We start from the raw sequence: 27,817 nt of genomic DNA, 5'->3' as shown, positions 1-27,817 counted from the left end.
ACATACAAACATATATAAGGTATATATCACACCAATATTTAAAAAATAATGATTGGGTTTAATTAGTACAGCTTACTCTATAATAACGACTGAATTTTTATCATAAGTAGTATTTGTATCGTTATTAACTAAACTCAATAAAACTGGTTTTGGATATTTATTTATACTTGTTTTGATTTTCATTATTTGCATTTTTTTTTTGTAATGTATAACAATTTCTAACACTAAAGTGTAAATATACAGTATTACTGTAAATAAAACTTTAATTTTTTTTCCCAAAAAAACATTTATTCTGAGGTGAACCAGCCACTAACAGTTTGGTGAATGGGGAGACATATCATCTTTATTAATATTTCCTCAGAGTATTTGTTCCTTTTTTTCCCATCCCTTCATTTGACTTCATAAAGCACCGGTTTTTATCACCATACCCATGACTTGCATATCAAATGTCCAACACACTGTCGACAGTGTGAACATGGATGTTAGGTTTTAGGCTAGAGCAAAGGGTTATCAGATATGCATTAAAACCTGAAAAACCCAAAACATGATTCTGCAAATTTTGTACATTTCTTCAATAAAATCAACTTTACTCAAATGGTTAAAGTGTATTTTGGCTTGAAATGTGTTTATTTTATTGTGTTTTCATGCACACTTTGCCAGCTGAAAGAAGAACTCTGATAGGGTAGCACAAATATTTGACACCCACTGCACACTTTTAATAACTTAAAAAGAAGGTAATGCCATTCTGTCTAAAATGTTGCAATCCATTGGTATACTTGCAAACAACCACAACCTTTACTTAAGCAGGCCAGAAAAAAATAGATATTTAAACATTAAAACATTAAATCAGGGTTGCTGCCTACCTCTATCACCAACCAAGCTGCTAAATATCCCATTCATCAAGTTATTCCATTAGGATAATGCCGTTCTAGCCATGAGAAGCCTGTTCAAGGCATTTTAAATTAAAAGCATTTAATGAGCTGATGAAGTTTAGGAGTTCAAACATACAATGCATATATTTTTTCTTTAGTGCTTTAAATACCATCAGTTGAAAAATAGTAGCATAAATAATATTACAAGCAGAGAATAGATCATTTCATTTGACTACATTAAAAGATGAGTGTTCTAGGCCCTCAATAGTTTTCTCTTTCTTGAACTCGGCCTTTGTGATGTGAGACTTGGGGCTCCCTGTAGATTTCAGCCAGTCTTGCATTTTTTCCACCTTGCTGCGTTGACCTTGTAGCTGCCCCTCCACAGTTCCTGCTTCTGTGTTTCGGACCCATCCAACTAGGCCAAGCTTCTTTGCCTCGGCCTGGACAGTGATTATAGGGATATGGCAAAAAATAGGTGAGCAAATTAGTGTAACAACTCAGCAAACAGGCTGGATATTACAGAAAGTACCATGTTCATTCACACTGAGGGCTCTGACAGTTCTATTTATGTGGTACTTTCCACCCTAAGGAGATTTTTTTTTACTTCAGGGACATCAAATAAAATCGGTTGTGAAAACTCTCCAAACATGTTTAGTTTATGTTAATTACACTGTCTGGTAAATAAGTTCTGTTATGTGACCATTCAAACGAAATGTAAAGACAACAATTTTGATTTGGTCAAGTGTAAATCTCTGAATGATCAACCTCTATCCTAGTTTGACAAACCAATAGTTTCTCCAACAGAATATTTCTCAGACTGCAGGCTTGCTTGTAGGTCCTTGCGTATCTAAAAATAGAATAGGAGGCATACTCTCATGTGAGGAACCAGATCCCAGTATTTCTCCATTAGGCGCACACACCCACTCCATTAAACATGGCACAAAAAGGCCTAAAACGCTCCATGAAAAAGGATGAAGTGAGCAACTTTGTTTTTGATTTTGACAAGTTGTTATACAATCTCAAGGTTTCCTTAGATACACATTTTTCTAACAATTGCCTTGTTTTTCAAGGGAAAAAAATTAAACAGGATTAAATAAAACATTTTGGACTAATTATGAGTATGGGTACTATGGCAGACATAAATTTGAATATGGTTATTTGTTTTTGCATAAGTAAAAAGAATCTAAATGAATTATGCTAACGAGATTACCATTGAGTTATTAACGGAAACAAGATTAAACACCTTTAAGAGTTAGTTGTTGTTTTTCTTTATTCAAAGACAGAGGGGCAAAAATATTTATACCCCTTGACCTTTTTCCGTTTGTCACATTCCAACCACAAACTTCAAGGTATTTTACAAGAGATTTATGTGAGGGCCATAAACAAAGTAGCTGTGAAACTTAAAAAATATATAGTTCTATTTTTTTTTTTTTGTAAATGCAAACTAATTTGAAAAGTATGCATTTGTATTTTGTCCTTAATCTGCAACTAAAGCTGCAAGTCTGTTCAGGCTCAGGGTATCCACAAGCTTTGTACAGTTACAGACCACCACATTTACCCATTGTTATGTCTAGTATCTGAAGCTCAGATCAAATGTATGGCGTGTCTGTGAACATCAGTTTTCAAGTCTTGCCACAGACTCCTATTTGAATTTAGATATAGTGTTTGCCTGGGACATTAACATGCTTCAAACCAGTCCTTTGCACTCCAGGCTATATGTTTCATGTTGTTGTCCTGCTGGCCAGTGAGCCTCTGACCCAGTCTCCAGTTGTTTGCTTTCCATGCATTTTCCAGTTAATTATGATCAGCTTCTGAGTTCAAGCAAGATGCTGCCAATACTATGTCTCACTGCTGGAGTGGTGGGTTCATGGTAATGGGCAAAGCATTTTGCATGTGGGTCATAATTCAATTACATTACATTTTATTTATATAGCGCCAATTCATGAAACATGTCATCTCAAGGCACTTTCCAAAGCAAATTCAATCAGAAAATTCATATTCATATATATCATAAGATTTATATTTTAGTCCTTTTGACCGGAGCACCTTTTTTTCCCCCTTTTTGCCGTGTCCTCCACATGAATTGTGTCAAATCACAAATGGGACATCTTATGAATATCGCTCTGGCATATTTCCATAATGGCCAGATTTATGAAGTGCATAACTAATACTTGTCCTGTCGACATTCTCCCACCTGGCCAGCTCTGCCAGAATTACTATGGGCCTCTGGGCTGCTTCTATAATTAATGCTTGCCTTGGTCAGCCTGTCTGTTTAGATTGACACCCATGTCTTGGCATGTTTGCAGTTGTGGCACAATCTAAGTATTTTTTAAGGATGGATTTAAAAAAAAAAAAGATTGCCCTGTGTGATGTTCAAATCTTTGAATATTGTTTTAAAAACCCTAATTCTGCTTTAAACGTCTCCAAAATGTTCTCTCTGTTCAGGTGTAGTCCTTGGTCTTCATGATACAGTTGTTGATCATTTGCTTTAGTTTAGATCTCTGGCTGTACAAAATTTCACCATATGTCTCACATTTTGGTGTCAAGTGACCCTTATCAAGCAAAGACTACTACAATCACAGGACATGAATGGATATCGGTAGCAATCAAAACACATTTTAAGATTATAGACAGACTAAAGCAAAACAGGCTAATTGTCATCGTGGTTTGGGTTTTGTTCCTTTCCCCGAAACAAACAAGGCCTTAATTGCCATCAATGTCAAACTCACTTGAGTGTATTTCCGAAAAAAAACTCCTTGCACTTTGCCAAAAACTTCATAATCCACAGAAATAAGATCTTCACCGGACATAGCGGACCTATAAAAAAAAGAAAAGAAATATTTGTGAATGAGTGAAATTCATAGCGACACAGAGCTATTTTAAAGCTACGCCACGCAAAGCTAATACGATTACCTACAGCGTGTTTCTAGTTCTGCCTGTGTGATGTGTCCAGGATCAATAAGGGACTCGGTTCCAGCAATTTAATCAACCTTTCATTTGCCAAATATAAACGTAAACCGAAAAAAACACCCCGCACGGAATGATCTCGATTTTAAAACATACGGGACTCCATTTCAGGAAGTGACGTATGACGAACCAATCGGAGAGAGGCTTGGTTTCTAGGCAACCAGGGAACACGGTGCAGGGTGAATGTTTTTTATTTTTACTAGGAGGAAAATAGAGAAAGCGGAGACATCTCCAACTTACACCACATTCTTTGATTGAAATATGTGTAATTGATGCGTTTTTAACTGGTAAGTAAAGAGCTCATATTTTTTATTTGACATTGTTTAAACCGTAAAGATAAGACCCCTTCAAGACGATAAACTTACGGTTTTCTCTTTTTGTTTATTTATAGATTGTAACGTACTTACATTTAGCTCTCTTATGGTATACATTTTTTCGTATTAGTTTGCTTAGTTTTTTGAAAAATATTGTAACTTACTTCAAAACTTTAACCTTTTCATACTGCTGTGCTTTTAAACTGCATGCATGGCCAAGAATCATGCAAAGTTAAAATATCTAGAGTGGCACAACAGCTAATCTCTGTCTGTGTTAAAGACTTTGTGAAATTCCATAAGAATAAGGACACAAACGGATCTAAAGTGGTGCTAAGCAGCAGCATCTCAGTACTGTGTCTTGCAAAAATCATTTAACGTTTTCACTTTTTGTCACTGTATAAATACAAACCCTTGGGCATCCTACTGGAATTTTATGTGACGACCCAACACAAAGTAAAATGTACATATTGAACCATATTCCACTGCAATTATAACTACACGACTACTACATACTGCTTTTGTTTTTCGTTTTAGTCCATTCTTTTCTTTACTGAATAGCTATGATAAGGTCCAGAGGCTTGTATCATAGTAAAAGAAGGTGAATGCTAATGTACATCAAATCTTTGGAATTTTTTTTTTTTAAACAAGTTTGACTATACCTCACTTTACCTTCCATTTCACTATTATGTTCTGCTTTGTGCGGGTCTTTCTATAAAATCCCAATAAAATACACTGAAACTTGTGGTTGCGAGAGAAGAAAATGTGAAATGGTTTAAGGATCTAAATACTTTTACAAGGCCCTGTAACTTGTGTAAAAAGTCAAGTGCAAAAGATTTGACCCTTTTTTTGCTGTGGTCTTATCAAATTCCTCTTTTTGATACACTTACAGAGACATCTGATTGGAAATACACACAAGAGCAAACAGGCCGAAATCGGAGGCAACCGGACTTTTACTCGCTTTTTCTGAAGCCTGTTTCTCTGTTTGTTGTTGTGATTACTCGGATAACCGAGCATCCGCACAGGCACGTACAGCAAGATGCTCAACAATGACGAACACTGGAGCAGTCTCACAAGACAACCGGATTTTCAAAAGCAGTGTGACTCTGGAGGCACACAGTCAGATGTTGTCTCTAAAAAGAAAGACAGAGCAGATCATCCTTTTCCAAACAAGCCGGTAATCCACAGACGGCCACCTAAGACACAAGTCCCTCTTGGTTTGGATGATTTTGCGAACATTTGTATTTCATCACAACAAAGAGGCAGTTTTTTGCCTAAAGAAAATCCTTCTGATGTCACCGTAAAGATCAGAGAAAGAAAATCCTCCCAAAGGATGCCCTGTGGAGAGCTGGAGATGGCCAGAGCAATTCATGCAAAAGAGCTAATACTGCAGGAGAAGCTGGGCAAGGTTGAGAAAAAAATAAGGCATACCATCCAGAGAGACAGTGCAGACTCAAAAACAGGTGACGTGTTCAAGAGCAAAGAGAAGAGGGCACACAGCAGAGAAAGCAAAGAGGAAAAGGCTCAAAAAGCCAGGATGCCGGACTATGAGGAGATGGCAGAAGCAGGCAGGCATGGCAACTTTCTAATACCAGGAAGTATAGAAGATGCCGGGACTGAAGACAGAACAAGGGATACATATGAAGTACAACGGGCTGGATGGGAAGTCAGTAAGAAAGGATTGAACAGCATGCCCAATACACCAAGACTCCAGAATGAGAATCAGCAACTCAGAGGAGAAGCTGGAGGTGAAAAATGTTGCAAAAAGTTGGGGAAAACATCTGAAAAATCCAGTGAGTTAAGCAAGACCTCTCTCAGCAACACAACTCGGGCAATAGAGAAGAAATACAAAGAAATGCAGCACAAGAACGCCAGTGGGTCAGATAAACAGAATCTACGCCAGAGGAGTCTTCAGGAACCCGTTCATGAAAAAAACACAGAAACCCAAAGAAATGCAGTAAGAAAACCGACTACCGAAGCAGCTCCACCACTTGTTTCTAAATCTTCTCAAAGACAGCTAGAGCAACAACAGGCAGAGTTCGCAGTCAGCCTCAAGGCCGATGACCACTTCCAGATGCTTTCTTGCAAAATCTGCAGCAGGAAGTTCAAAATTGACCGGCTGGGGGCACACACCCGGGTCTGTGCAAAACTGAAAAGCTCTCGTCCAGTTTATGACACGTCTGCTCATAGGATTAAAGGAACAAGCATAGAGGAGTTTCGGAAAACTCACATCAGGAGCGAAAGTCCAGAGGTACGCTTGTGATGTTTCTTTGTTACAGGTGTGAAGTTATTGAGTGATTTTAATTCTAGGTCCAGCCTACTTTTAACAGTTGAAGGTCTTTGATATCAGAGGCGCATCTCAATAGATCAGGCTATCAAAAAGTTAATTTATTTCCGTGATTAGCTTCAACAAGTTTAACTCGCATACTATTTAGGGTACTTCAAGCAATTATTTTTGTTCATTCGATAATGTAAACTTAGTAAATCCAAAATTCATCTTTTCAGGTGATTTTAATATAACATAAAGATACATCTGAAAACAATTAAAACATCCTGATAAGTATTTTTCTTTTCTTTTTAGTACCAGTTTCAGAAAGTGAAAGTGGTGTTGATCCGGTACACATAGTGTGAAACATTTCACCAAATTTGCTTCTTGTCATTTTGATGGTATAATGAAAAACCCCAAAGTCAGTGTCTATAAGAAAATTAGATAGTGAAAAAGTTAAATATTGGAAACTCGTGGTGTCACATTCTAATCAGTCAAAACACCTGCAAAGGTTTTATTTTTTTTATTTTATTTTTTTTTTGAGTCGCTCAGGCCTTGTCCAGACGGAGACAAACGCGGTAAACTTTCATAAACAGTAAAAAAAAAAAAAAAAAAAAAAAAAAAAGGCAACTGAAAAGGCTGCAGTAGGTGTGTTGGGCCCTTGGTGGCGATGTGGCACTGCCAAAGAAACGTGCAAAAAAAAAAAAAAAAAAAAAAAGCACCAGGCACGCATGCGCCGAGCAGACAGCTTTAGCTTGTGTGAAGCGAACAACACAGCACCGTGGCGTGGGAGCAGACACGGGGGTCACGCTGTGTAGAGCGGGCTCGTTAGACAGGAGGAGTCCGAGGACAACCACAACAAAAACCGCAACACCGGACGGCGCCATCTTTGTTGTCATTTGTGAGAGTGAGGCGCATGTGCGGGTTACAGGGGGAGGCAAAGCTACGACGTCACTGTTTAAAAAAAGATGCGGCTCGCATGTGGAAAAATGAAACCGGCGTTCTGAATAGGGACCCGGTCTCCCAAAACGCACATTTACCCCTGAATTCGTCTCTGTGGGGATGAACTGCTGAAGACTTTTGATTAGAATAGCTAGTTGGAAGGAGATAAAGGGAAAGTTGTGTGGAAGGAAGAAGTGTGTTCAAAAACGGAAAACAAGCCACAGCATTGGAAGGATTGTATAGCCAAGTCCATTCCAGAGGTTTTTTTTTGTGTGGGTGGGAGTTACAAGGCATGGGTTGCAGCTTTTAAAAAAAAAAAAAAAAAATCTCTAATCCTCTGCGTTTAACCCATCCATCAAGGAGCTGTTGGCTGCTATTGTGAGATGCCTGGGGTGTATTGTGGGCTAAGGGTCATGCTAGGTGACACAGTCAGGGAACTTGCAGCATTCTCAGGATGCAAGGGTCCCGTCTCTAACCACTAACTGGTTATCCGAACATGTATCCAGAACATGGGCTACATCTGTTGCACCCTTTACCTTAAACCTTCCTGAGTCAGAGACAGCATCAGGAGTGTCGTAGATGGGGAAAGGTGAAAACAAACCAGACTATCGATCGTTCTTGCAAAAAAAAAAAAAAAAAAAGAAAGCGTGCATAGGCACATAACCCAAGTTATATCAGGTCCACTCTGAAGTTTACAAAGTTAGAGATGATTTCACTACATTCTCTCATTGGGTTTGGTCGACATTTGTATAGCCGGGTTTCTGGTTGAAGTTAAATTGCAAATGTTTAATGTAAAGCGTGTTGCTGGCACTCAGAAACATATTCTATGCATTTTTCTTCAGGTTGCACCAAGAAGACGAAACCACAAGAAAAAAAGATATAACCTCCCCAAGGATCAACACCTGGCTGGAAAATAAAGGCCAAGACGATACAAACCAAGACAGGATGGCCCTTTGGATCTCTTGCCATCAGATTGTCTCCATCACCTCATATTGTTTCAAAATCATTCTTTTGAACAACATATTATCTTATTATAGTGTGAACATCTCAGTTCTCAACAAATTTATTTGCAAAAAAAAAAAAAAAAAAAGTGTTTCTGTAAGAATGTGAAAACTATTGAATAAAATGTTCAGTTTTAGGCATTTTCAGCTGTTTTATTTCTGGCTTTTACACTAAACACAAAGATGATGAAATATATATGGACAGACCAATAATAGTCAAAACACAGTCGGTGAAGTACAGAGAGGAGAAAGAAAAAAAATACAACCAAATAAAACATCTCACCTAAAGCACAGAACTGTCATGTTTGCAACCGTTTTAAATTCAATGGTTTGCATCAGTTTACTGCATAGAAATACTGCAAGTGGAAACGGCAGACAGCTCAGATCCCCATTGGTCAGGGTTGATCAACTTTGCAGCCATAGAAAAAGTCCTGGTCATACATTTCACAACGTTTTCCCTTAAAATCGCCAAGGGTAAGAGATAAAGTGCTCAGAGTAAACAAACATACTAAAAAAAATGTATTTTTTAATGAATAAAAGTTCTACATGTCAACTCTAAAAATGGAAGTGAAGTAAATTTAGAACAGAAGGGAAAGTACAAAACAATATTGTACTGAGCTATGTGGTAAAACCAGCTGTTAAAATGGCAAGAAAAGGACAAGTAACCCAAGATAAAATATTTAAATGGTAAAATTATTAAATCTCCAGCCTATTGTCTAACATGCAAATGAATGTGCTGCCTCAATCTCCAGAGGCAAAATGGACATGTTTTGTACATAATGTCTGCATAGATATAAATGACAAACAAAAACCTCTCCCAAATAAAATAAAATACAGAATACAATAAAACAGGTCTGCTTTTATAAATGATGCAGAGAAAGTTACAATACATATTCAGAAGGTAGAAAAGAAAAAAAAAAGGCTTGAAAAGCTTGTAGAAGGATTATATAGATGTTATAAGGACCGCATGTTAGAAACACCGTTCAAGTGTTCAGAACTCCCAAGGTAAACAGAAACATGCGGCATTTAATAAAGGCTTTAACATGTGTTACAAAAATAAATCAGTAGTTTTGTGTTTCACACCAACTTCTTTTAAACAGAACATGCAAGTTTTTAAAAGTCATATAGTCTAACTGTGTAAGGCAAGTTGTTAAATATATATATATATTCTAAGAAGCTATATTGTTAAGGCCACTGAAGATGATCCGGCACAGTGAAAATGTGTGATTCTTAACAAAAGCTTTGTGTTCACACTGATGATGCTAGCATGCAAGCTGCCCTCCTTCTCATGTGGGACCCAGCTTTCTGTTCACAGGAGCTGATCTTGTCTATTATGTGGAGAAAAAAAAAACAAAAACAAACTGAAGACTCAGTGCTGAAACCGTTAAAAAACAAAAAGCACAACTCAGTGCTCAGATTGTCTCTCGCAGACATTAAGAGCTTTGCTGGATCCTGTTGAATCCCGCCAACGTGTCAACCTGCAGAAACTAAGCTAGATCAATCCACCCAGGACAAAAGTCTACAATTAATACATATTATTTATGTAAAACTATACCATCGCCTTGGTGGCTGGCTTTAATCTCACACGCTGGCTCCAGCAGACCTGCCCCCATGATTTGTGAACCCGGATCTTCTCCCACTTCCTCCTTTGCTCGTTGTCGGTTCAGAACGACGGTTTCCGTTTCTGACTCGTTCTTTCTCTTGAAGCGTGGAGCGATTGATTGCTGCCCAGAGCTTTTCATTTTCCTTCTGCTGCTCCCTGATCTAGAAATGGCAAACGTACACAGTTGGACTTAGTTACACAGTTGAAATGCTACTTAACTCCCGCCACCCATTAGGATTATTTACTAAACACCTAAACTGCTGGTTGTTTGCAGTGAACAAATAAAACAACAAACATTTAAATAGTGGTCTCTAAACCTGGAAAATAAAATTGCCGTTTTAATAACTAATGCACCCAGGAAATTCCACCGACTCATTGTAATCAGTGTTTCCTATAGGTTGAGAAGTTAGTAGGGCTGGATGATAATTCAATAACAATAGATATCGATCGATAGACGTATATCGATGATAGAAAAAAAAAAAGGATCAATAAAAAGTTCAATATAATAACAGTTTTCCTTCCTTTTGCATTGTAGCCATGTAGGTTAATATTACAGTCATTATTCCCTCCCAACCAATCACAGTGCAGACCCAGGAACCAAGCCCCGCCCCCTTTAAAGAGTTCAGAGAGCACTCGTTCTTTTTTCTTTAAAAACTTTCAGTTTTGGAAAAAAAAAATGGTTGAATAAAGAGTTGAGTTTGAATTCAGAGTTTGTGTGTAGTAAATAAGATGATTTGCCAATGGAATAAGATTTTTGCACCTAAAATAGGAACAACTCATCTCCATCCTCTTATTTCAAGTGCAGGATGTCTAATTATCTTATTTTAGGGGTCGAAATACTAGTTCCATTGGCAGATCATGTTATTTACCTGCTCAAAAATAACAAATACACTAACTTTAAGAACATTTTACTTATTTTTAGGTCCATTTTTGCAGTGTTCAGTCAGTGTTCAGCCCTACAGCAGTGCTCATGAGCGTCTGTTTAGGCTTACGCTTGATTGAATGGACACGGCACTACACAGTGTTGCCAGATCTGACTGTTTCAAGCTTAAACACCATGTAAAACCCACCAAACTGCAAAAAAATCCAGCTCAAATCTCAACCTCTCTTGAACTTTGAATAGAAGTTTTATACAGATAATAAAGAACATGCCATTAGCACACAACTGGACTGAAGTAGAGAAAAAAAGGTCCCACATACAGGCTCCCCACTAAATGTGCAATCAGGCAGCCAAACAACCCACACACAGCATCAATATCCCAATCACGTTTTTTATAAATCTAATATAAAAATTCTCTCTACACACAATGACAACTATTTTCATTATAATTTTCCTAATAATTATTTCTAAAAAAACAAAAGAAAAAAAACAAAAAGAAAAATCACCAAATGTTGTGAAAAGCAAATTTTAACAATCCACCCAAAGCTATTTTTCCCGCCCCACATGTTCAAAAGAAGCCAGTTGGCAACACATTTTTAGATTTTAGGATTTTATTGAGATCACTTTTTTGCAGCACTGTAGTGGCCACTGTTCAGCCTGAAGCAAATAAAATGTTGTCTTAAAAAGTGTGCACCCCTGAAAGCATAGAAAGGCCTTCTTTAATTAGTTTCTGCAGCCGGTTCTGATCGGGCGTACTGTGCGCACACCGTGAGCCGCGGGGACTGTCCACAGACCCTTCATAGTCAAGCATATCAATCGCCAACATTTCTAATGACAAATTCCTACATTTCCCAGAATTTCTGCCAGTGGCACAAAGCGGGGGGGGGTAGTACTCCGCTCTCCAGCAGGCACAGAGGCTGATAATCGTATAATGGCGCGCGTCCGTGGCCTGCTTGGAGCAGCTCAGTGCATCTGCTCTGAGACAAATAAAACTGTCTGATGGGAAGACTTCATCCCACCGAGCAGATTCCTGGTTGAACTTGACCGCGGTCGTAAAAAATAAGAGCTTTGCGTGCCTGGACTCACATCCGCAAGTCTGTGGGAGGGAGCCTTTAGTTGGCTGCACTTGTGTGTTCAGAAAAGCGAGCAGCTCTTTGCTAGCGCTCGTATTTCAAATTGACGGCGTGTTTGCGTGCGGAGCCCCCCCCGCAGTTCTGTTTGTTTGATAGATTCGCGGGTTTAATGGTTTACTGCAAAAAAATAAATAAATAAATACACGATTCTATTCTTGTTTTCTGCATGGTGGAAATTATGGGCCACAGCAACTAGGTAGTTACCTGACTCCGCCAGATAGATTTGCTCCGCATATCCATCTGGAAACCTTCCGTTGAAGTAATTTTGGTAAGGGGCGAAAATACTGGTTAGCTGATTGGCCTATGTTGGTGATAGACAGGCCAAATAAACCAATCAGATTCGTCGTTGCTCGTAACAGAGCGACGACGAAAACACAACCACAAGCCAAGCTACTCTTGCTGCTGCAGGTAAAGGCTCGTTAGCTCAGCAAAGAAATACTCTGTAATTCCGATAAAACTTGCTCGATAGCCACGCTAACGCTAGTTTCATCGGCTGAAGCCGCCATGTTGTTTAGACTGAACTGTCGCGCATCCCGTTGCGTCACACCTCAACCCGCCTCTGATTGGACGTTCGTTTGGTGAACGGCTCCAAATTTTCTTCAACGGAGAGTATCCAGACCACTGAGCTATATAATACACTGGAGTGCTAATCACCGTCTGTTTGAACGAGTCGCTTTGAAGCCACCAGCCGCCATATTGGTACTCCCTATTTCCCCCCAGTAACTAGGGAATATGTGCGCTACAGCATCGAATAACAAGGATTTTCTCATGTTCAGGGGGGGCTTAAGACTTTTAAAATGTCAAATGCCATATACTTTTATGTTATGTTCTAAAAATATGAAGTACTGAGAAAGTCATGTGCTGAAATATTTTGCATTTTATTCATTTAAATATATATGTTTAACATTTATAAATATATAAACAACAATGTACAAAAACATATATTTACATATGTGTATACATATATATACATATATACATATACACATACTTATATATACATATATATATATATATATATATATATATATATATATATATATATATATATATATATATATATATATATATATATATATACACGATTCTATCCTTGTTTTCTGCATGGTGGAAATTGTGGGCCTCAGCAACTACGTAGGCCTCCCTTATTGTTACCTTATATATTACAGTCAGTCCTATAATGTGGGAGAAAATCTATTTAGCTGTAAAACACCAGCTTTAGTCAGGTGTAGGAGCATGAAGTAGGCTGCTGCTGCTGATCGCTGTGGGATGCATCGCTGAGGGAGGGCTATATGCTGTGTAAAAAGCAAACCCTTTTTTATTTTATTTTTTTGGGTGGGGGTGATTTTTCTTTTTGGGCAGGTCTTACTTGGGAGGTGCTGTCCAAGTAGAATCTATGTATGGGAAACACTGGTAAGCATCTTAAGTACTTAGTAGAGCTCCCTTTTGCTGCTACGAGCTGCTGTAAATGCTGACCACAGTCTGACACCAGGTTCTGACAGCCTCATGGGGAACCTTGACCCATTCCTCATGGCCAAAGGCCTTCAGTTCCAACAATATTCTTGAATTTGAGTGCTGCAACCAGGTTTTTTCAAATCCCACCAGTGATTTTTTCAATGGAGGCAAACGGATGTGACTATCATGGCCACTTTGGTATCTTCCAAACTTCATTTGAATCCAAGCCTCAGTGGAGTATGAGGAACGGTTTGTGGCCTTTGTCCGGTTTGAAGGTCCAATGACACCTCAGGACATTTTATCCCACGATTCACTAATATTTGATTACATTCATTTTATCCTCCAAACAATGTAGGTGTTTAGTCCTGGAGAAAGCATCTGCCTGAAACCTTGATTCATCACTCAACAAAACAATCCCAAAACTCCTGTGGCTTATTTTTCACGCGGAAAGCCGAGTTCTTTTAAATCAAGATTAAAAACACATTTGTTTAAAATTGCCTTTGACTGTTCTAGTTAATTTTTTTTTTACTGTTTTTAATGTCCTTTTTGTTTCTACATTCTATCCCTACTTGCTTTTATTCTGTTTTATTTTCCTATATTTGAATCATGTAAAGCACTTTGCATTGTCTCTGTACTGAATTGTGCTATATAAATAAATTTGCCTTGCCTTATTTATTTAGCTTTAAACAACTGGTGGTGATTTTCTTTTAGCTTCAAGGTCAGTTGTGGTTTATATATTGAGAGTTTAAGCATGGAGTCTTGTGGCAGCTGTTGGGCGGCTTCTCTTTCTCCCATGCCCAGGTGTAAACACTGTTTCTCTACCTTTAAGCCTATAAATCGGTTGAGAAGTTAGTAGGGCTGGATGATAATAGTACCTACCATACGATGCTTCAACTATCTTTCTTACACTTTTTCTTGTTTTTGTTTCAATTATACACTGCACCTTGAGCTGGTAAATAAGATGATTTGCCAATGGAATAAGATTTTTGCACCCAAAGTAGGAACAACTCATCTCCATCATCTTATTTCAAGTGCAGTATATCTAATTGTCTTATTTTAGGGGTCAAAATACTCATTCTATTGGAAGATAATCTTATTTACCTGCTCAAATCAAGGACAAATGCACTAATTTTAAGAAATTTTTACTTATTTTTAGTTCTGTTTTTGCAGTATAGAGTCTATGAACATTTTGGAGAATTCTTATGACTTTGCCACATTTCTAGCATGCAGTGAGAGTTTACTGCTGCAGTCCAGGTATTTGAGGTGCTCCATCTGAAACATATTTGATGCCACTATTAAAGGCCTTGATCACATCAGATGTTCTGAAGCTACATCTGATTTTTACAAATGTGGGCTCCTATGAGTAATTTCAATCAGGGTGTTGAATAATCTTGAGACTGCAGTAGTCTCTGAAAACAGGATTTAGTCTTAAATTTGGATAAAATCCTTTTAGTAGTAACCATCTAAACAGTGCCTTTGTCATTTGTTTATTGCAAACAGCTGAACAATTCAGAATTTTTCCAATAAACCTAATTTGAAGTAGATGTTGAATACCTTTAGATGCAACTGTACCCTTACTGCCGCTTATGTTCAATGCAGAGAAATTATGGAGGAAAAATAAATTACCTGGTTTTCAAGCATCTCAATCCTCTTGTCTTGCATGGCAATCGTTTCTCTCAGCTGTAAAAGCGAGCTAGATTGTCATTCATGCTCTTGGGTGAATTAAATAGATTATGACTTGCAGTGGTGAGTGACTAAAAGTTATACCTGAGCCACGTCGCTGCTTGCCTTGCAGCATGCACCATATTCTCCATTTGAGGCTCCATCTGAACATTTGCCTTTATCACAGCTCACCTGTCTGGTCTGCAGAGGCGCAAAAATAAATCTTCAGAGATTGCACAGTTTGAAAAGCAGTATTGTGAAAAAAAAAGAAAAAAGTCACTGTTTATTGTCTACATTAAGAAAAGAAATGGAAGGTACATTACCGCCAGTCCTGCCTCACTGCTTACAGCGTCTGCTGCCGCCTTGAGCTCCTTCAGCTCTTCATACGGCCGAGTTACGCTTTCAGACACAGAGGAGAGCCGGTCATGAACAGACTGGTCAGACTCCTCTGGCATTGGGATAAATTCTGCATCCTCCAGCTCCTGTTGGGTTAAAGAACATATTTCAATTAGAAAGACCTAAAACCCCATGCAGATGACACCTTTTCTGACTTCTTAGTCTTTGGTACATAAATGGTAGCAAATTTGAGACAAAAAAAACAACAACAACAACAACAACAACAACTGTTGAGCGGAATAAGACAGTTTTGAATGTGATTAGCTCTTGCCCCAGAACGGTAACCTGACGCCGCCAGATAGATTTGCTCCGGATATCCATCTGGAAACTTTCCGTTGAAGTAATTTTGGGAAGGGGCGAAAATACTGGTTAGCTGATTGGCCTATGTTGGTGATAGACCGGCCAAATAAACCAATCAGATCAACGAAGCATATGACGTACTCGTCAACATGCTTTGTCGTCGCTCTGTAACGAGCGACGACGAAAACACAACCACAAGCCAAGCTACTCTTGCTGCTGCAGGTAAAGGCTCGTTAGCTCAGCAAAGAAATACTCTGTAATTCCGATAAAACTTGCTCGATAGCCACGCTAACGCTAGTTTCATCGGCTGAAGCCGCCATGTTCTTTAGACTGAACTGTCGCGCTTCCGGTTGCGTCACACCTCAACCCGCCTCAAAGCCAACGCTGATTGGACGTTTGTTTGGTGAACTGCTCCAAATTTTCTTTAACGGAAAGTAGCCAGACTGATCTGCGAGTGAAACCTTGAAAGCTCGCGAGATCAGGATGGTCTCACGAGGCTACTAAAACGGGCACTCAGAAAATCAAACTCCCACCCCGTTCTGATTAGTGAATTAATGTGTGCTACTTGGACAACTGAAGAAATGTTGATTTAGTGAGATGTTTAAAAACTAAAAACCATTTTAAAGGAAACTATATTTTCTGAGACACGCCAAGGTGCAGCTGTGGTTTATTTAGGCTGTTTGAGAGTGAGAGAGCAAGATTTTCAGCAAATAACAGAAAGGCTGAACGGACTATAGCAAAGTTGCTGTTTTATCCTTTTGAATGTTCGTCCTCTGTCGTGGAGCATCCCGAAAGCGGAAAGGATCCACATTCTCTACAGAATTCACACAGAGACTGCAGTTTTAATACTGCTAGCTACACCTATTATGCTAATTGCTAATTAATTGTGAATCCTGTTATCTCCTTGTCTTTGTTTTAGAATATAAGCAAATCCCAGTTACATAACAGTAGTATTGTATTCTTATAGTTCTTACAGGGAAACAATTATCATAAGATCAAAAAGCCAAGATCAGACTCAAAAATTCTGATGAGTGCTGCTCTATAGCCAACCTTTCTCAGCCACAGAGGACAGGAACTGTCCCCGGTCTGGTTTCCAAATGTCATCATTGGTCCATCCATCAGGCCCCCCTCTGTGTTGACTTCTCGGGTACCCCCAAGACCACCACTGCGACATTCTGTGTCTGATCCAGGCTCTATGTCCAGGTCCTCCAGTGAAGCCGACACCTCCTGGCCAAGCCCTTGTTGTGGACAATTATATGAAGCCATTAGGCCACTCAAAAGGTCACTATTCTGTCTGGTGGTAAATAAAAGTCATACCAATTGATATTCCGCTGCTGTTTGAACGAATTGTCTTTGAGTTGAGCACCTTTTCTAGAAAACAGGCAGAAAAGAAAATGTATTATAACGCTCTTCTGATTTGTCTTGTTAGACTAATGTTTTGAATATGTTCCTAGTAACTTACCCATTATGATGATCGTGTGCCAGCCACGGCAGGAGAGATCGGGCACATGGTGAAGGGAACCAAATATTGGCCTTGGCATCGCAGGGCAAACCTCAGAACCAAACCCTTTGTCTGCAGGCATTCCAAGTCTCCCATTTCCTGCATTTCCCCACGCAAAGATCTGATTGTCTGCAAAGGGAAGAAAAAAGTACGACATACCTGATAACCCAAGAATCTGATGTAAGGGGTACCAAAGCATGACACAAAGCTCCAACTAGCTGCAGATGAATGCCGCCATATTTTCTTACCTTCAGTGGCTGCAATGGTGAATCCATCTCCACAAGACACTTTGCTTACACTCTTCCCTCCAAATGGTCCAACGAGGACCTGGACCCCTTGGTGCCGCTTGAAGTCCTTCACGCCTAGCTGCCCGTACTTGTTGCAGCCGAAGGTGATCAGGCGGCCTCGTTCTGCAAGGCCAGAGTGAACACATTGTTTAAAAGTGTACCGAATTCCCCTTTCAGTGGATGTAACATCGGAGTTTCTTCGCTGTACCATCAATGGCCGCTGTATGGGCCTTCCCCGGGGATATGACTTGGATTTTGAAGCGCGACAGCTGTTTGACCAAGGTCAGTGTGGTGGTGTATGGTATATTCTGGGAAGCCTGGTAAGTAGTAAAACAAAGAAAGCTCATGAACATACCTGCATCCTCTTATGCCTACTATTACAAAGCTAGAAGTACAGCTTAGTAACAGCAAACTAAACTTAAATCGGAGGCAACCGGACTTTTGTTCAGTTCTTTCAGGGTCATTGATTTACTTAGAATGGCCTAGGACACGTGCCTGCAATCTTTACAGTCCAAAGAGCCATTTTGCCCACAGTCCACTTGAATTAAACTCGTTCAGAGCCGCATATGTTGCCTGGTCTTTTGAAAAAAGACTAGTTATAATTTTTGATAAAGATCTACTGTAGGAAATATGTTGTCATTGTTAAATAAACGCCCTTTTATGTCTGTTTTGAGGTTTTAGAAAAAAAAAAAGAGCATGGATGGGATGTTGATATTTATGGATAACGGTGTAAAAAAAAAACAGTTTCCAACATAATGGAAAAAAAATATCGATTTAAAATTAAATATTACTGGCACTTTTAGCATCAGTCTGTAGTGAAAATTAAAAGCAATTATTCCAAACCTGCATTTATTATCCTTATTGCATTTAAATACCATAATAAAAATATTATTTGTAGCCAAAGTTATTAAGAGCCACTGTGGTAGGATCTAAAGAGCAACTTGTGGCTTCAGAGCCACAGGTTGCAGACCCCTGGCCTAGGAGGATGGGCCTCCATGTCCTTAAAAACAGCAGCGCTCAAACTACAGCTTGCTAAAGTGCTGAACCAGAACTGACAAAGACTCCTGGATAGGTGTCGGAAAGTTTTTAGAAAGAACTGAACGAATATCCGGTTGCCTCCGATTTAAGCCTGTTTGCCGTTACGATGACCCGGACAGCTGAGAATTTGGACAGGCCTACAGCTTAATACCTCTCCACTGTGATTTTTGATACCGGCGATGCCCTGGTTCAACCCCAGCTTGTTGAAATCATTGTTTCCACACGCCAAGACTTTGCCCATCTCTGTCAGGAAGAAGGTTCCATCGCTGCCACAGGATACAGAGGAAATGCTTGCACCTCTAGGAATTTCCACCTAAAACAAGATGTTAGATAAGATAAGAGACTTTATTGATCTCACAGTAGAGAAATTCACGTGTCACATCGGTTCAATAATCAAAAGGAGGAAAAGGTGCATGAGGTATATACAGTGTGTCCACATATATATAGTGGATAGAGGAAAAGGAAAAGAAATAAAGCAGAGATTTAAGATGACTTATGTACTTTAAAAGGTGACTTATATACATATGGATTTGACGTTTCACATTAAAGTGGTACCAGGTAAAGAACAACAGAGAGGTAATGAGATAACTATAACAGCTGACGTGTCTTATTTAACAGGATTATTGCACAGGTTACTACAGGGTATTAAATAGTAATTGCACATTAGTTATTGCAGTTATAGTGCAGCATTGTAAAGTCTGATGGCAGCAGGGATGAATGACCTGCGGTAGCGCTCCTTTTTACAAACGGGGTGTCTAAGTCTGTTAAGGAACAGCAACAGAATATTTTTTTGAAATAACACCAACTTCCAAGAGTCTTACCTTCATCGGAGATGAGAAATCATCCTCACACTGAAGGCCAAGACGCCCTGTGACAGAAAGAGATATAAATATATAATAGTTCTTTTGTCTTCCCCCCCCCGTTCACTTTTTATTGAAAATCATGAAAAACATTATGATCTGTTTCGACACACAAAATGAGTACTTTTTTTGTATTTGATTTTGTAAAGTGCCTTGAGATGACATGTGTCATGAATTGGCGCTATATAAATACATTTTATTGATTTTACATTGTTTTTAAAGTGCAAACAAAAAAAAATACAACATGGTGGTTTAACTGGGAGCTGCAGGTAGCTTTAAATATAAAGTAATTAAAAAAAAAAAAAAAGTGTTTTACATAAATGAATAAACTAGTGAACCAAAAAAAAAAAAAAAAAAGCCAACCAGCATACTGAAGGGATGTGTTTCTCCACCTTATGGCTACGATTACAACACCACAACAATGTCGTAGATGTCGGTAACCCTGTTCCCCATTTAGTGATGTCGCAACGGCAAAAGTGAATATATGTTGTTGATATTTTAAGAGACAGACCAACACAAAGCGGAGCACAGCCATAAAATGGAAGAAGCATGATTTCATTTGAACAGGAAAAACTGGAAATGTGCGGCGTACAGTTGTAATCATCCCAATGAGTTAATAGCTTGCAGAACCACCTCTCACTGCCATCGCAGCTGTAAGTCTCCCAGGGTACATCTCTCCCAGCTTTGCCACAGCAATATTTTTGAAAGCAAAAAGTTATTACTGATTAAAAAAAAAAAAGATTTACAATATGACGAAGGTAACTTTAATTTTCTTAATTAGGGTGAAATCAGTAAGTGGGGAACAATTCAGCCCTATTCGTGGTGTAATAGCACAGTCGTTAAGGAAGGAGGTAGGAAATCATCACCTATCTTAGTTCCTTTAGCATAGGGAACTCACGGGTGTCCCTTACTGGCACTAAAGAATCCCACAATCCTTTGCGTGACATGAAGTATAAGCACAGCCCACCTCACGGATATTAAAGAAAATGTCCTGATAAAAAAAAGCATGTGCACTTGTAAGCAGCACCGTTTACCCTTTCACACATTAAATGACGTGTTGATCATCCATGTGGATAAGAGGCATCTGGCCATCTCCGCCTTTGTTGTCTACAGCAAACAAGATCTGACGACTAGTGTAACAGTAAAGTTTTAAATCAAAGGAAGCAATAAAATCACCAGCTGCGATGTGGTGAAATATAATGTACCTATACAAATGTTAACCTGGAAAATTAAACTGATTAGTTGTTTATGTTGTACACGTCGTTTTATTTTGCATATACACCATGTTCTGTAAACGAGGGGGAAAAAAAAACAACTAATATATAAATAAAATTAAAATAAATAAAACAAAACCATCCCCAGTATGTCAACTCTGTTTAGGAAGACAATAAGCAACTGAAGTGATTACTGTTAGAAATAGAAAGTCTGTACAGATTTACCTACACACGTTTTGGTTTGTGTAATGGAGCGCTTCAGCCGTTTGCTTCATTTGTCTAACTTGTGTTTTTGTAGTTTATTTTCGGAAGGCTGTAGGCCGGGTTTTGACTCGCATAATGACGTATATCAGGTAAAGGATGAAATCGGCACAGCAGTCCGAAGCTCCTTTTCTCCCCACGATACAGCTCTTACTGTTGACCCCATGAAAGGCCAAGACACAGGAGCTATAATCATTTCTGATGCAGCCTTAATTTAAAAAGGATTTTTTTCTGCTGCTCTTCCATAAAGGCCATGTAGTCGCGCTTCATACAGATTCTCCCACATGAGCTGAGGCTCTATGCAGCTCCTCCACATTTACCGCAGGCCTCCAGGCAGCATCTTTGATTAATGCTCTCCTTTTTCACACTGTCAGTTTAGATGGATTCTCTCGTTTGGCCCATACTCTGAAATAATAGGTTGAACAGGAGCCTTTAAGATGTTCTGAGCTTGGCCTTTTGTGTTATAGACCCACTCTGATTAAAGCTCCTACACAACCTTCTCCCTGACCGGTCTGCTGTGTTCCTTGGTCTTCACGATGCCGTTTCTTCACAATGTTCTCTAACAAACCTCTGGGGCCTTCACAGAACAGCTGGATTCAAAACAGCTGGACTCTATTTACAATTTGCACTACAGAAGTAGAACTAAAAATAAGCAAAACTTTCTTAAAATTAGTGTATTTGTCCTTAATCCGAGCAGGTAAATAAGATGATCTGCCAATGGAATAAGATTTTTGCAATTAAAATAGGAACGATTCATCTCCATCATCTTATTTCAAGTGCAGTACATCTACTTATCTTATTTCAGGGGTCAAAATATTAATTCCATTGGCAGATTATCGAATTGTTTCAAGAAAAGGCCACTTGTTTTTACTTCCCTTTTTCCAGTGTGGGAGACTTCAAAGGTTGCATTTGATTTATTTAGGGGCATCGATGACATAAGACAGCAGAATGACCCATTTTTCCATATTTATGTTCATAAAAATACTCAAAACCATATTTTTTCCCCCTATACTTCTTAATGATGCACTACTTTTTGTTGAGCTATAACCAAAGACAGCAGCCCCTACGTACCATACTCTCCACAGCCCCAAGAGTAGATGCCACCATTCTGTGTCAGCACCACAACGTGGTTGTCTCCGCAGGAAACCTGGCGGACGTGGCGCTCCTCAAAAAACTCCAACAGCACCGGCTCTAAAATCTCCATGCCCATCTCCTGCTCCACACCAATGCAGCCGTAATAGTCCGACCCGAACATGTACAGCTGGTCTTCGTCTGAGAAAGAAAAGGCCGTGTTTTTTTTTTGTTGTTTTTTTTTAAACGTGGGACTTTTACACATATAGAAAACTGCTTTAATAATTGTTTAAAGTATTTCTAACCCACCCGTTACACAGGCAGTGAAGTCGGCCCCACATGCAACCTGCCTGATTGCCTTCCCCTGAAGCTTCTCCACCCTTTTCGGCTGCCGGTAGGACGCCTGGTCCCCGTGCCCCAGCTGGCCCACCATCTTGGTTCCACCTTGCACATTCTAAGGATGCAAACAGTTCCTTTAACGCAAATAAAAAAAAAAAAAAAAAAAAAAAAAGCAACAGCATTGCAACATCTGCTTTAAGGTGAACGACTGATGCGTACAGCCCACGTATACAGCTCCTTTTCCACGGTCACCACGGCAAAGTGATTCTCCCCGGCACACACGTGTTGGGCGCTGCTGCCAGCGTTGAACGAGTCCAGCTTCTGGGGGGTGAATTTTCCTCCGCCCCAGTAATAAACGTCGCGCGATCGCGTTGTCACCACAGCCACTGATGTTTCGCTCACTGTGCTCAGCCTAGAAAAACAACAGAACAGGAGAACAAGTGGTCATAAACGGCGGCACGGAGGCTTTTAATTCACATTTAACACACCGAATGAGAACTTACTTTGGTTTCTTTATTGATGAATTCAGCAAGATAACTCGCTCCTCGAGCTCCCTAACCAAACGTCACATTTTTTCAATTCAATTATTCAGATTTGCAAGCGGAATAATCTACTACTCATACGTTGGGGAAATAGTTTTACCGACGGCAGCCAGAGATCACAGGCTTCTCCAGGACTTCATCCGCTGTAGGCCTCTTTGCAGGATCCTGCGACACAAACGTCACATGATTATCAAATGGGCCCCATTTTCACCCAACACTGTTTATTGTTAGCGGTGATGCAGAATAACACTGATTATTCTCCTCACTCACTTGGTTGAGGCACTCGTACACCAACTGGATTAATCCACTTGAATACATATCTGTGTCCCCATCCATAGTCCAGTTTCCTTGGACTATTTTCACACAGAGGTTTAAAGGGTTCTATATGGACAAAAATACCACAGGGAAAGTTATCATAATGGGGAAACTAGTGCAAAAAGTATATAAATACAAGTCCCAATAAACCAAAGAAACCCACCGTGGCATCAAAAGTCTTTCTAAGCGTCAAGACTTCAAAAAGGACACAACCCATGGCCCAAATGTCTGATTTATAGTTGTACTTTGCCCCCTGGCACAGTTCAGGTGACATGTAATAAGGAGTTCCCACACACTGGAGATACCATGAAGGAGGAGGAGGAGGAGAGAAAGAGTCATCCTTAAACATCATCCGTAACGTAACAGGTAAATTATGAAGGCACAATGCAGGCATGCTGTCACACAAATGTTTGAGAACTGTGGGGGACTCACTGTCTCTGCCATTGAAAACTCAGAGTCTAGTTTCTTTGCAAGGCCATAATCTCCCAGCTTTATGAGGTCCGTCTTTGTTAGGAAAATATTAAGAGTTTTGATGTCTCTAAGGGGGGGGAAAAAAAAGCAGACCAAATTAAGAGACACTGTTCATCTACTGAGCCTCGCGAAAATATTCACACCCATTTTGTCACATCACGAGCACAAACTTCAAGGTATTTTAATTGGGATCGTATATAACAAAATGGTGCATTACTTACAATTAAAAGGAAACTGATGCACCGTTTTCAGAAATAAAAACCTAAACTATATTACGACCATTTTATATTAAAGTCTCTTTAGTCTGATACCGTTATCGTTCCAGAAGTCATCAATGAAGTGAAAAGAACCTATTATCCATATATGTGCAGCTTTTCGGTGAAGGACAACAAACAACCCAATGAAAACCAAAGAAGTGTGGATAAGTTTTAGGAACGGTGAGGTTATAAAACAATACCCCAAACTTTGCCGGTCTAACTGAGTACTGTTCAATTTATCATTAAAAGAATTGTAAGACTATGGCCCAGTTTCAAAACAAAGAAAAAAAAAAAAACAGACATCCTGTTAAACTTTCAGACCAGGAAAGAAGAGCGTTGAGGAGAGAAACAGCCAAGAGGCTCAAAGTTACTCTGGAGGAGCTGCAGTAATCCATAGCTCAGCTGCAAGTATCCGTCATCGGAACAACTAATGCTGAAAAACGCTACAAGACCCTTATGCAGTTTGTTCACTGCAAAAACGGATCTAAAAATAAGTAAAATATTCTTAAAGTTAGTGTATTTACCCTGGCTTTGAGCAGGTAAATAAGATTATCTGCCAATGGAATGAGTATTTTGACCCCTAAAATAAGATGATTAGACATCCTGCACTTCAAATAAGACGATGGAGATGAGTTGTTCTTATTTTAAGTGCAAAAATCTTGTTCCATTGGCAGATCATCTTATTTACCTGCTCAAATCAAGGACAGATACACTCATTTTGAGAAGATTTGACTTATTTCTAGTTCAGTTTTTGCAGTGTTGGAAGCCATATATGGCACACAGCAAACATCTGGAAGACTGTGCTTTTGTCAGAGTAAAAACAATATGAACTTTTGGCCCTAAAGCAAAATGTCATGTGGGACAGGAAACAAACCTGAATACAAATCCTTTAACGATTCCTCAAATGAACCAAAAAAAAATAAATTTACATTTTGTCTCAGTTCTGTTTTTATATCGTCATATTGTCCAAGTGCCGGATTCTTCTCCCCACACACGGTTATGTGCGTCACAGGGGACAGGTACTGCGGTCGCAAAAACACGCTTCTGATACATTGACTGATGGAGAATTACAGGAATACTGAGCAAAACAAAATAAATAAAAAAAAGAATTATAGCATGACAAATATAGACCTCAATCAAGGAAGAGAGAATCGAAAATCCCCCATGAAAGAGCTTTGTTTAATAGCAAAATGTCAGCAAAAACTTTGCAGAGGGTTAGATCTATCAAATTAAATCCCATTGCTATGCATTCAGATTCGCTATTGTAACAAGACAGCAGTTGACATAGTTAAAGAGATATGAATAATTTTGCAAGGTACTTTACTTTTCTGTGAGGTTTCTAAGACAGCAGTGGTTCAAGGAAACACGTGACCTACAAGATCCTTTCAATAAAAGAGCAAACTTCTTACCGGTGTATGACCCCAGCCTTGTGAATATAGGCCACTGCTGAGGCGATTTGGTACAAGTACCATATGACAATCTGCAAAAAAAAAAAAAAAAATTTTAGAAATTAGTAACAAAAAAGAATTTCTGCATTTGAAATAAACAAAATGACGCATTTGTACCTCTTCGGCGAAAGGCTCCCCCTTCTGCTGGATGATTCTGTCATTCAGATTTCCTCCTGTGAGGAGACAGCTAGTTAGGATTCTTCTTTGAAAGCCGTCCACCGACTGGACCATCAAACTTCCTTACCGTTGCAATACTCCATCTCGATCAGCAGCGTGTTCTTATCCATGAAGTGATTGAAGTAGGCAATGATGTTGTTGTGCTCCAGCATGGCGAGGATGGTAATTTCGTTCATGACATCCCGCCGCGTCTTCTCCGAGAGCGAGTTCAGGTCCACCTCCTTCCACACAACCAGGGAGTGGTCCTGGGAACAGTGCAGAACACATGAATGCGGCTCAAACAAATGCTGCCACTATTTGTTACTCGAGTTGCTAAAGTGATTACCCAAGAGGCGCAAAATATGACCAAAACTAAAAATATACGGGGATCCATCCACGTGTCAATGGACACCTCACTACATGAAAAAAAAAATATTTAGTGCTAAACATTTATACACGTGGTTATATCAAGTCACCTCAAACAAAAACTACTGATAAAGTCCTACTATGCTAAAATCCATGGGCTATCATCTTTACCTCCCTGCAGACTTGAGCACCAATCATAAACAGTGCCAGATAAAGAATGTGCTTTCTTATAAACTTTTTTTTTTATTAAAATAATAATAATAAACTTTTTTTAAAAATCTGTCATTTCAGAAAAACAACATCATACAATAAAACAATGAGCTGATAGTGTGATGGTAGGACTTTTAACCAGGAGGACTTAACTCAATTGATAAGACTATGAATTTTGCTCTCGACTGACCTAGTCAAAGTATGGACTCAAATCCAATTAGGATGGGGGTTCAAGAGATATCATAGCAAAAAAAACTCAAATGAGGCTGAATTAAGACAATTCAGCAAAGAAGAGCAGACCAGACGCTCCAAATCCAGATTTATGAAGTACATGACTGTCAACGTTCTTCCACCTGAGCCATGGATCTCTCCAGCTCCTCCACTGCTCTCACTCCACGGCCTGTCAGTTAAGGTGGACGACCATGTGTTGGTAGATTTGCAGTCATACGTTTCCCATTTTGAGCAGGAACAGTGCCTCATCAGCGCTCCTCAAACCACTGAGGCCCTCACAGAACAGCTGTATTTATACTGAGATTACACTCCATAACACGTGGACTCTAGTATTCAGGTTAATTCTGAAAACCAGTTGTTGCACCGACTTCAATTTAGGGGTTGGTGAATAAAAATGCTCCCCACCAACTGTTCAGATATTTGATTGCCAAGGTCTTGAGAACTCCTCCTCCCAGTTCACAAACACATACTTGTCTGTGCACAAATATCCAAACAAAGTGCATTGAAGGCTGTAAATCACACGCATCGGTTTGTCATGCTAAGCCCCACTTACCTCGGTTCTTCTGTACAGAGTAGCTTCACCAAACGCCCCCTTTCCGAGGAGCTTGATGGGAATGTAATGCAGCTTCTCCTCTTCGCCATTAAACGCGCTTGAAGGGGGTCGCTCGCTGCCCACAGACTCGCCGCCCAGATCGGAGTTCAGCGACTCGTAATGTCGCTCGTATTCGCCCAGAGACATTTCTGCGCAGGGATCTTGTTGACTTGCAGACAAGAGGGGTTAGCAAATAACCCGACAAGGCCCTAGCGACAACACCTTTTGAGATACTTGTGTAAAAGTGCGCACGCATGTACCATGTTAGCCCCGTCGACCAGAGGAAGCAGCTGCTCAACTAAAAAGCACGACCAGATTCCTCCAGGCCTCGCATGTGGCACACACACACCGCCACAAATAGATATCGTAGCAAAAAAAAAAAAAAAAAAAGAAAACAACAACAACGAGTGCAGCTACACTAGTTACAAAAAACATCAAGTCCAATGTGCTAGAGCGAAGAAGCGCAGCTAACTTTTCTTCGGACTTTCAAAGTAAAATACCAGAGCTTTAAACGGGCCATGGAGGATTCTACGACGAAAACGACTAAAGCTAACTTCCGGGTAGGTTCGTAACGGCTAACTTGATCTAGCTAATCGGTTAGCAAGGAAGGCCACCTTCCGCTGACATAAACACATGTTTAAACTTCATGGGGATTGTCGTTCCATTGTGTGAAGCACATTTTACTTGTTAAATTTCAAAAGTCAAAGAGTGCTCGAGCTAAACTACCTCGGAGCAACAAAACACTGACAGCTAATGCGTCACTTCCTGAAGCACATAACCGGAAACGACTCACGCACACGTACATACGTACATAGACATTATGCATACATACATACATACATACATACATACATACATACATACATACAT

The 27,817-nt window shown here is 39.5% G+C and overlaps 3 protein-coding genes across 6 annotated transcripts; 1 reads left to right on the top strand and 2 right to left on the bottom strand.

Annotated features, from left to right (window-relative positions):
* Window positions 1–321: 321 nt before the first annotated feature.
* acyp1 (acylphosphatase 1, erythrocyte (common) type) lies at window positions 322–7,289 on the bottom strand. 3 transcript variants are annotated; one of them, XM_036151114.1, is made up of 3 exons: window positions 7,197–7,289; window positions 3,602–3,689; window positions 322–1,312 (listed from the first exon to the last, which is right to left on the bottom strand). In XM_036151114.1, the coding sequence occupies exons 2-3, from the start codon at window positions 3,680–3,682 to the stop codon at window positions 1,097–1,099; spliced, it is 297 nt and encodes a 98-aa protein (XP_036007007.1). In that variant the 5' UTR covers window positions 3,683–3,689; window positions 7,197–7,289; the 3' UTR covers window positions 322–1,096. The 3 variants fall into 3 exon arrangements, with proteins under 3 accessions (XP_036007007.1, XP_036007006.1, XP_036007005.1); XM_036151113.1 differs by lacking the exon at window positions 7,197–7,289 and adding an exon at window positions 3,786–3,939; XM_036151112.1 differs by lacking the exon at window positions 7,197–7,289 and adding an exon at window positions 3,790–3,938.
* Window positions 3,995–8,610, top strand: LOC105917213. Its single transcript, XM_012851955.3, has 3 exons — window positions 3,995–4,126; window positions 5,043–6,401; window positions 8,201–8,610. The coding sequence occupies exons 2-3, from the start codon at window positions 5,190–5,192 to the stop codon at window positions 8,273–8,275; spliced, it is 1,287 nt and encodes a 428-aa protein (XP_012707409.3). The 5' UTR covers window positions 3,995–4,126; window positions 5,043–5,189; the 3' UTR covers window positions 8,276–8,610.
* On the bottom strand, window positions 8,487–27,686 carry LOC105917189 (serine/threonine-protein kinase Nek9). Of its 2 annotated transcripts, XM_021310339.2 has the most exons (24): window positions 26,909–27,686; window positions 25,637–25,814; window positions 25,510–25,565; window positions 25,354–25,424; window positions 23,649–23,754; window positions 23,380–23,511; window positions 23,172–23,282; window positions 23,002–23,066; window positions 22,863–22,913; window positions 22,579–22,771; window positions 22,330–22,474; window positions 22,021–22,221; window positions 19,436–19,482; window positions 18,766–18,927; window positions 17,785–17,893; window positions 17,538–17,699; window positions 17,251–17,418; window positions 17,106–17,159; window positions 16,839–17,026; window positions 15,416–15,574; window positions 15,198–15,293; window positions 15,057–15,110; window positions 9,915–10,123; window positions 8,487–9,837 (listed from the first exon to the last, which is right to left on the bottom strand). In XM_021310339.2, exons 1-23 carry the CDS (start codon window positions 27,092–27,094, stop codon window positions 9,941–9,943), a joined length of 2,877 nt encoding a protein of 958 aa, XP_021166014.2. In that variant the 5' UTR covers window positions 27,095–27,686; the 3' UTR covers window positions 8,487–9,837; window positions 9,915–9,940. The 2 variants fall into 2 exon arrangements, with proteins under 2 accessions (XP_021166014.2, XP_012707380.2); XM_012851926.3 differs by having other exon boundaries at window positions 8,487–10,123; window positions 26,909–27,685.
* Between the last annotated feature and the right edge of the window lie 131 nt (window positions 27,687–27,817).

The sequence above is a fragment of the Fundulus heteroclitus genome, chromosome 19, assembly GCF_011125445.2.
Source record: "Fundulus heteroclitus isolate FHET01 chromosome 19, MU-UCD_Fhet_4.1, whole genome shotgun sequence".
NCBI classification, from domain to species: Eukaryota; Metazoa; Chordata; class Actinopteri; order Cyprinodontiformes; family Fundulidae; genus Fundulus; species Fundulus heteroclitus.
The sequence above is the reverse complement of the archived record's forward strand: the minus strand, read 5'-3'. Positions and strand labels throughout refer to the sequence as shown.